This window comes from Alligator mississippiensis, chromosome 3 (assembly GCF_030867095.1).
Source record: "Alligator mississippiensis isolate rAllMis1 chromosome 3, rAllMis1, whole genome shotgun sequence".
In the NCBI taxonomy this organism is placed as follows: domain Eukaryota; kingdom Metazoa; phylum Chordata; order Crocodylia; family Alligatoridae; genus Alligator; species Alligator mississippiensis.
The window spans coordinates 198897288-198906643 of record NC_081826.1 but is presented as its reverse complement, the minus strand read 5'-3'; the positions used below and the strand labels follow the sequence as shown (position 1 = coordinate 198906643).

The window sequence follows — 9356 nt, the reverse complement described above, 5'->3', positions numbered from 1 at the left end:
GCATGTTTCCAACTATTTCAGTTGGTCTAATAAAAGATATCAGATTCACCCAAAGAACCTTGTCTGCCTATGTCCTTAGACCAACACGGCCACAACTTACATCCCTGGTGGTACTTAACATTGTATTGTTTTAAACTGGTGGTGTGCAATCTGTTGGAAACATTTTTCCAACTATTTCAGTCGGTCTAATAAAATATATCAGATTCACCCAAAGACCCTTGTCTGCCTAAGTACCACCAGCACATTTTCCAGTTCAACCTCAAAGACCACCAGCTGATTTTTGTCATCTAAAGTAAAGATAATAAATCTGTTGACGCCTGCCACCAGCGTTCCCTCTAAGCTGCGCGGCCGTGCAGGTGCACCTGGCAGTGAGGCATGAGCGTGTCTGTGTGGCTTAGAGGGACCGCTGCCTACCCCTGACAGGTTGTCCGCGTACCACTGGTGGCACCCATACCACAGATTGGGAACAGCTGCTCTAAACTAAATAAGCCCAGTCCCCTCAGAAGTCACTGCCTCCAGCCCCTGGAGCATTTCTGCTGCCCTCCTGCACAGAAGCCCCCGACTATCAACTAAGCGCATCCCCTTGCTCCACCACTCGCTCCCCAGCCACTCAAAGCCCTCTGCAGTGCCAGGCAGGCGCTGGCGAGGGGGAGACGGAGGGAGCCATTCCTTCAGTGCATCCTTGCTGCAGAGTTGTCTGCATCCTCTCACTTTGTCCTCACTTTTGGGCGCTGTCCATGGTTGCAGCACTCGCCGGCTTGACGTCAGCCCGCCGGAGCCGCCGGTGCCATTGGCGGAGGAGCTGGGCCGGCCTCTGGGATGGCGCGAGCTCCCCCCGCCCCCGCCCCCGCCCCGGGCGCCCCGGAGCCTCCCACCCACTTTCCATAACAGGAGAGGAGTTCAACGGGCAGCTGCTGCCGGCAGCGCCCGCGAGGACCCGCCCCAGCCGGCTCGGCGCAGGGAACTTTGCCCCGGCTGCCTCAGACCCCTATGACAGCAACATGGAAGAATTTTTGCAGCGCACCAAATCCAAGCTGGTGAGTTGCAGGGGGAGGGGAGGAGGAAGGGAAGGGGGGCACCAGCCAAACTTCAGTCACTCGGGTGCTGTAGGGCTGGGCTTACCTCATGCCTGCGGGCACCGGCCCTGGGCAACTTTGCAGCCCTTGCCAAGAGCAGTCAGGTTCATCAGCACCCTGGGCAGCTGGGATAAGACATCACTTGGGGCCTGGGAGGGGCTGGCCTTTTATTTGCTCCCAAAAGGAGCAGTGATCACAGCCGGATTGCGGATTTGGTCCCCACTGGCATTGCCTGCGGGGCATGGCCCTCAGTGTGTCCTTCTGGAGGGGGGTTGTTTACCAGTTTGCCAAGCGGCTTTGGGAAGCATCAAGTTGCTGTGCTAGACCGTGAGAAAGGAGCGTGGGATTCTGCGGGAAGGAACTGAGGAGATGTCCCATGTTGGGAGCCACCTCCATGATCACAATGTCATGTGGGGTGCTGAATAAGTTTGGTCATCAAGGTTTCAAACAGCTGAGGACATTTGCAGGGTAATCAGGGGATGTGACTGGCCTGGATAATAGTAGTTGGATACCTGAGGTTGTGACACTGTGTCGTATTTGCACACATGGGCTGTTTGAGTATATGAACTTTACATACATATATATGTAAGTATACAATGTGTGTGCATATAAATTAACATTTTATGCAGATATATGTATGTATACAATGTGTGTGCATATAGATGAACATTTTATACAGATATATGTATGCATACCGTATGTGTGTATATAGATGAACTTTATATAAATATATATGTATGTATATATATAATGTGTGTGTATATAGATGAACATTTTATACAGATATATGTATGTATACACTGGGTATGTATATAGATGAACAATATATATATATACACGTATGTATACAATGTGCATATAGATGAACAAGTATGCATATAAATGTGTGTATACAATGTGCATGCATTTATCTATCTACATACACACACACACACACATATACACACGTGCACACATACACACTGCATATGTGTGCATCCATGGCCAGATCCTTAGTGGGTGTAAATTGGTATAGTACCAGTAACTCCATTATACATTAAAATCCCAATATTTTAATATAGAGAAGTTTTGGGTTTTTGTTGTTGTTGTTTGTTTTTCCCTCTTTAGACCAGCTATATAGGTAAATTGCAAAATCAGGGTGCTCTAAATGTTGTGGCAAATTCAGGCCATCTTGTGCCCACTTGTTAGGATCAATAATTTACAATAATCTATAGAGGATTAGTTTGACGTTAGTTGCCTTCAGTGAGCTGCCCATGCTTTGGATAGCTTTTTCAATGTTCAGGTGTGGATTAATGTTGTACTTTGTGAGGCTAATTTGCATTTATGGCTCAGGCAAAACTCCTCCTGAAGTCTTGGGAGTTTTGCTTTAATAATTTCTGGAGGTTGGGTCCTATGTGCTTGCATGTTTTTCCTGGACTGTTGCCATACATTAATAATAAACATCATTGTTTGTACTTGACAGTAGCAGTGACTTCCTGATTTGCAGACCTGTTTTGAATCTGCAGAAAAAGGAACTACAATAAAAGAATCTGTTCTCTATAAGGCCATCACCTCCTATGTGTAATAATTTGAACTGGATGGTTTTTTTAGCTGCTCTCATGTATCTGCGTAGAAAAATACATTGAGGCCATGTTTTATAGGAATGACAAAATACTCAGGAGGAACTATGTAACTGCTGATCTCCTTAACCTTAAACACTCCACATAAGCAGACACTAAAGTAAATATCAAGTGTGTCATCTTGATCACATGGCAGGAAATGTGCTGGACATTGTTGCAACCTTGCCTGTTAAAGAAGTTTATGGAAGCATTATACTTTTAGGATACTGATGTGTGCACATGTCTAAAGTTAGCTACATTTAGATATACATTTTTAAAAGCATTGCTAAAATATAATGGTTAGTTCAGTCACAAATGCTTAATGCATTTAGACATTACTCTCTGAGGCAAGGTAATCGTTTTATGTGTCTTTTAAAGGTAAATAGCGATTTGTTTTTGAATCACGTTCTTGGTTAGTGCCTTAAAGTGAGGTCATTTTTACTTTTTACATAGGTAAATTACATTAAGATGGTATGTTTATCACAGACTTTGTCAGTATAAAGCAAACACAGAAACTTTGATTCTGTTAACTAAAAGCAAATTTTCCTTTCAAATTGCTGATTAACTGCTGATGACTACAGAGAGAGGAATTACTGTTTGAAGAAACCCATGAAAAACATAGAAAGTATTATTTGCCTAATTCAAATGAGATGTGAAATGGAATACTAAACAATGACAGATGTGGAAACTATTATATCAGTGTGAGCCAAAATATTTAAAGAAAATGCAAACTCATTTCTTACACCTTCTGCAATATGGGTGATAAATATTTGTTTTAGGCCAGCATCAAATGTGTTTGATACAAAATGAAGGGGGTTGTACCCAAAAGCTTTCAAAGAACAATTTTTCCAATTATTTAGGTGGTCTAATAAAAGATGTCACATTTACCCAAAGAACTTTGTCTGTTTGCCTATTTACACAAAATGAAGCATTGAAAAAGCATATCTCCCAGGGTGATTTGATTTGATTTGATGAAGTATAAGCCACTGCTTATGAAAGCTTATGCATCTCTGATTTAGTTAGAAGTGCAAATCTACCCTGCCATCTCTTGCAACTGGATAGTCATGCCTGCTGAACATAAACGGGGAAGAAAATCCCTCATATTAGACCATTCACTTCAGTCTACCATGTGTACGTTGTTCTATGTAACCTGGAAAAAGATGCAGCGTAGCTAGAGACCTGCACCAGGGAATTTCCCACATGTAGGAACAATCTCCATGTGTGTAAAACTGATGGAGGTGGTTTTATTGCCTTTATTGCCACCTAAACACAGGTGCAGGAGTTTATCACATCACCTTTATAGCACATGTAGATGCACCCAGTGGGCACATGTACCTGAGATGCTTATTGCACGGTAGCCTAATAACACTTGTCAGTAGTTTGCCAGTCAGAAACCTTGCTAATAACTTACTGCACTTATAACTTGCTTATAACTTACTGCATTTATTAGGCTAGTGCGCAGTAAGCGTTACACCAAAAACCATGCGCCAGCACTAATGCACAGTAAATATAGTTACTTCACATTCAGTTAGTACTTCATTAAGGAAATACTAAACTAAATGTGCAGTAACTACGGAGCATTAATGAATGTGTAGACGTGCCTAGTGAGCAGAATTGTATACCATCAGAAGCCTATTGGTTTAAACTGATTACAGTGAAACGGGTTGCAGAGTATTATGCAGTCTGAGTAAAGATGGCAGAATCTAGTTCTAAGTGAGCAATTGCTCTAGATCATACAGAAAACCTTATTATTGTAAGTGCTTCATCCTTCTTTTGTATTTGACTCTAGCCACATTAATCAAGCCTGACTTCCTTCTGGAACAAGTTGTAGCCTGTGAGAGTGCAGCATAGATATCTTTCAGAATCCATGTTTTCTAATAGTGTGGTGTTGTGTAACACTCATTAACTGCTAAGAAGTAAAACTCTGCACCATGTTTAATGATAGGAAAATTGCCATTAGTTTATTCTTTTAGAGGAAATTAGTGTTACTGGTGTTACTTGTCATGCAGTTACATTGTTCCTGGTAACATTCAAAGCAGAAGTTACAGTTAATATGTAAATCCAGTGGCTTCTTTTATAGGGTTATAAAACAATGTTTTATCTAGGAACAAAGAAAAAAATCAGTGAAAAACATAAAGGAGCACTGAAAATATACACTTTTATGGCACAATCCTGCAGTTTATTGTCATCCTTACTGCAGGCACAACTCCACTTGAAATCATGGGAATTTTGTGTAAGTACTGAGTAAACCAAAAGGAGCTTTACAAAAATAAAGACTGCAGGACAGGACTCCAATAGTGGATTTACAGTGAACCATTCAAATTAATCCATAATCGTGACAAGCATATGGACAGATTCTATTTTCATTGCTGGTCCTTATATGTCACTATGATAGTACATGGGGGTCATTGATGTGCTTCTAGAGGTTGAAGATAATCTTTTTGAGCAGGAACAAGCCCATGGTATTGTTCAGAATACTGGCATAGGAGGAATTCTGTAGCTAGGGCCGAGAGCAGGAGTGGTACAGATAGAAATAGAAGTAGGATGGCCTCAGGTACATGCAGTTCCAGGAATTCTGTGCTTTCTTGTTGGCAGCCAGTGCCTTTTTGGTTATGGAATATTTCTGAATCTCCAGGGCAAAAAAGAGAGCAGAAATCCCCCTGTTCTCTGACTAATTCTTCTGTGTTGTGCTTCATGGGAATGCGGTACAGTATTGATTCCAATAACTGTGCTTTCTCTTACTATTATAGTTTAAAGTGGAAACCTCTCCGAACTGTATAAATCATGTTTCCCAATTCGTAGAATGATGGGGTTGGAACGGATCTTGAAGGTCATCTGGTCCAACCCCCTTCATGAATGCAGGAATGCTACTCCTAAATCATCCCTATCCAGTGTCTAACCAGGCTCCTTTTGAAACCCCACTAGTGAAGGAGCTTCTACAACTTCCCTGGGGAGTCTACTCCATTGCCTTACAGATCTAACAGTAAGGAAGTTTTCCCTGAGATTTAGTTTAAGTCTAGTTTACTGCAACTTAAAACCATTGCTTGGTGCCCTGCCATCTGTGGCAACTGAGAACAGTTGTTCTCCTTCTTCTTTATGGTGGCCTTTCAAGTAGGACTGCTATTATGTCCTACGTAATCTTCTTTTCTTTAAGTTAAACATACTTAGTTCTCTTAACCGTTCCCCACACAACTTACCTTCTAACCCCTTTATCATTTTTGTTGCCTGCATCTTGATGCTCCCCAGCTTCTCCATGTCCTTTTTAAAATGTGGAGCCCAGAACTGCATTCGGTACTGTAGATGAGGCCTAACTAGTGAAGTTGGGGGCACTTGGACTCTACTCCAACACAAATGACAATAAACAGAGTACTAATGTGGTTCAATTTGTTCCCCCTTCAGGTCTAGAGGTGGAGGGATTCTGTATAAGTGGACCCCCATACTATCATGAGGACAGATACAGGCACTTGTGGGATTTTATCACTCTTTTTCAACCACAGGAGAAGAACAGTGCAGTGCCCATATTGTGAGATGGTTCTCTTTGTTTATGTGATGATTAGCTGAAACATTCATACAAGCCCAGATTGCATTAACTTTTTTGAATTTCTCTCCAGGATCCTAGAATCTCTGGAAGTCACAGGAGATGCAGATAGACTACCATGCTGTCCTGTGCCTTGGTGAACTAAAACATGTAATATTATGTAAAGCATGTAGAGCTCTTGTAAAACATGTAGAACTATTGTGTACCATTTTTTCAGGATCTGGCTTTGGTCATAAATGACTCATGCCTGTTCATACAGTAAGTGAAGTACAAGGACAGGATTAGAACATAGGATTTTTTACTCTTCACTCTGACTTATTCTTTAGAGGATTTATTACTATTTTTAACAGCAGTGGAATGCCTTTGGGAATATCCTTTTTTATCATTTATGGCTGCCATAGAGAAGAAATCCCTAGAGATGTCACTAACAAAACTTGAGATCAACCCAGTTGGCATTAGTTGATGGAATTCTCTACATAAGGGTATATCTCTTACAGTTAATCTCTCTTCCTGGTGTAAATAGTTTCTGATGTGGGATGGGTGTCACCAATTATTCAAAAAAACTGTCTTCTATATGTTAATTACAAAAATAGATTCAATGATCAATACATCAACTTCAGAATGATTATGGAAATATTAGTTAGGACCAATTACATATTGACTTTGAAAATGTAGAAATATTCTCTCTCTCTCTTTCTGTGCATGTGCAGATATGGTATACTATGGTATATCTGTATATAGTATACAGTATGTATGTTTATATGTATATAGTATACAGTATGTATGTTTATATAGTATTTCTCTGGTTAGAAATATTGTCAACATACTGGGTTAAAAATGTGAGAGTTATGTGTAGAATATTTATGAATAACATATGTCTCTTAAGGTATGTCTATTATATTGACTTGCCTGACTACTAGGCATTATGTCAAAGGAGGCCATTAAGGAAGAAACCAACTGATAGCTAAAAAAATATACAAGGAACTAAGGTCCCTGGAGGGAACAGTGGGGAAGAGACAGCTAGTCTTGTGAGCTATATTCTTTCCAGGTCAAAAGCAACAAGTGCTGGCCTCAAGGATGAAGGGAGGATTGAGAGAGCTATTGTCAAATTGAGGCCGATACCTCAAATTGACCGAGATGTTCAAAACTGCAGAAAGCAAGCTCTCTCAACTGTGAGATGGAAACAGACTCTGAGCTACAAATAAGTTGATTTTAGGTAAGAAATTATACATATAGGACTCTTTGTTGTGCTAACCTATTTTCCTAAATGCCATGTCATCCTTGGAAGTTAAATTTACTTTGTCCAGAACACACTATTTTTGAGTCACTTTAATCAGTTGATGTCACAGGTCCCCAGAGGATAAGGTACCAAGCGCAGTTGGGGTCAGCACATTAATGTAGTTCATTAACAGGGAGCTGAAGTCTAGAGGTCCAGTCTAAGATTGATTGGACTGGATGGCTGGACTTCTTTCAGAGGAAGGTACAAGAGGCCAAGCCTGGCACTTGAGAGGGATTAGAATGGACTCCTGGTATCGCTTGCTTTGTAACCCTAAAGTAAAGTCAAAACTATTGTCTCCTACAATATTTTCCTATTGAAAGGTATTTTCCTACATGGTATATTTGTGCTTTCCTATGTGGTATATTTGTGCTTTGGGGCTGCATGATTCGATGGACAATAAATGGCAATAATATGACAGATTTATGTGACCAAACTGCAGAAACAGAGTTGCATCCTTTAACCTTGAAAGATTCTTTTATTTAAGTGCCTACTATTAGTTTTGTTATCGGTGATAGTTCAAGACTGGCAGATTATTCTCATACTTCAATGGCAGCACTGTGGTCAAGACAAAATAAGCACAGATTATAGGTTTTATGGGGAAAAAGAAACATTTTTTCCTCCAAGGGAAGTATTAATTTTCCCAGATGATGTTGAAATTATCCAAACAAAGACAAAAGAGTTCCACTTTTTAAGAGATGGGATGGGTTCCTGAATCCTCTAAAGTCTCATTTATATAATCCTGGACACTTGGATCACTGTTCATCAGAGCACTTAAGCACGTGCATAACTAAGCTTGTAAGTAGTGACATTTACTTCAGTGGGATGGCTCACATGCTTAAAATTATGCACATGCTTAAGTACTTTGCAGAATCAGTGCCTTAAAGCTATTTTAAGGCTGACTAACCCTTTGTGCCTCAAATCAGTCAAAGGAAATCATGACCAGAAATTTCAGTCAGGATTTATTAATAGTGTAGAAAGAAAGAGTAAACAGTGCATTAATGAAATTTACAGGTAATCTTTTATCCAGAGTTGTGAACACCTCAGAGGAAGGACTATAATTTTAAGGAGTCTAGAGAAATGGAAGAAAAGGGATAAGATAATACCAGAAAAATGCAAGTGAAAAATAATCCAAGACATGTATTCAGTGGGAAGGGTAACTCTTGGAAGCCATAATTTGAATGTGATATTTGAAGATATAGTACCTCAAATCAGACACATGTGAAGTGTGATATGATTACAAAAAAGCAATATTGAGCTACATATACAAAGGCACGATGCCACAGAATAGGAAGGCAATTATACCCCTGGGCGCATCCACAAGTTCATTAATGTTACTGTGCATTTAATTTAGCACTGGTATAACCAAGTACTAAATAAATGCATAGTAACCAGAGTTACTGCACAGTAGTGCTGGCAAATGCCTTTTTAGTGACACTACTGTGCAGTAACCTAATAATACTACGCAGTAACATATTTGCACTGTCCGTGCTGTGACACACTACTGCATGGTGTTATTAGGCTACTGCACAGCTAGCAACTCATGTAGACACACCCCCTATCTACGTAACATGCTTATATATTAAATATTTATTAGAGACAGAGAGAGGGAAAAAGAGAGAGAGAGCCCTTTTCTATATTCTTTATGTATTTCCCCCTTTTTATGGCCATTATACAATGACATGTCAAATGCCGTGTCCAGTTTGGGGTGCAATATTATAAAAGTTAATTTGCTGGAGGAAGAATGCAGAGAATAACGAAAAAATTATTTGTTGGCTAAAAGGATTAATTTATGAGAAAATATAAATAATCTGATAACATGTAACTTGATTAAGTAATAACTAAACTGAGAAAGGATTTGCAATCTA

At 40.1% G+C, this 9356-nt stretch overlaps 1 protein-coding gene across 5 annotated transcripts in view; it reads left to right on the top strand.

Annotated features, from left to right (window-relative positions):
• Positions 1-908: 908 nt before the first annotated feature.
• The window catches only part of PRUNE2 (prune homolog 2 with BCH domain), a 230916-nt gene continuing 222468 nt past the window's right edge, over positions 909-9356 (top strand). For 3 of the 5 annotated variants that reach the window (XM_059724800.1, XM_019478148.2, XM_019478147.2), the window contains exon 1: positions 911-1037. In XM_059724800.1, the coding sequence (XP_059580783.1) occupies positions 1002-1037 (36 nt within the window). In that variant the 5' untranslated portion in view covers positions 911-1001. Of the gene's footprint in view, positions 1038-9356 lie in introns of all 5 variants that reach the window. The other 2 variants (XM_059724801.1, XM_019478150.2) reach the window with 2 other exon arrangements.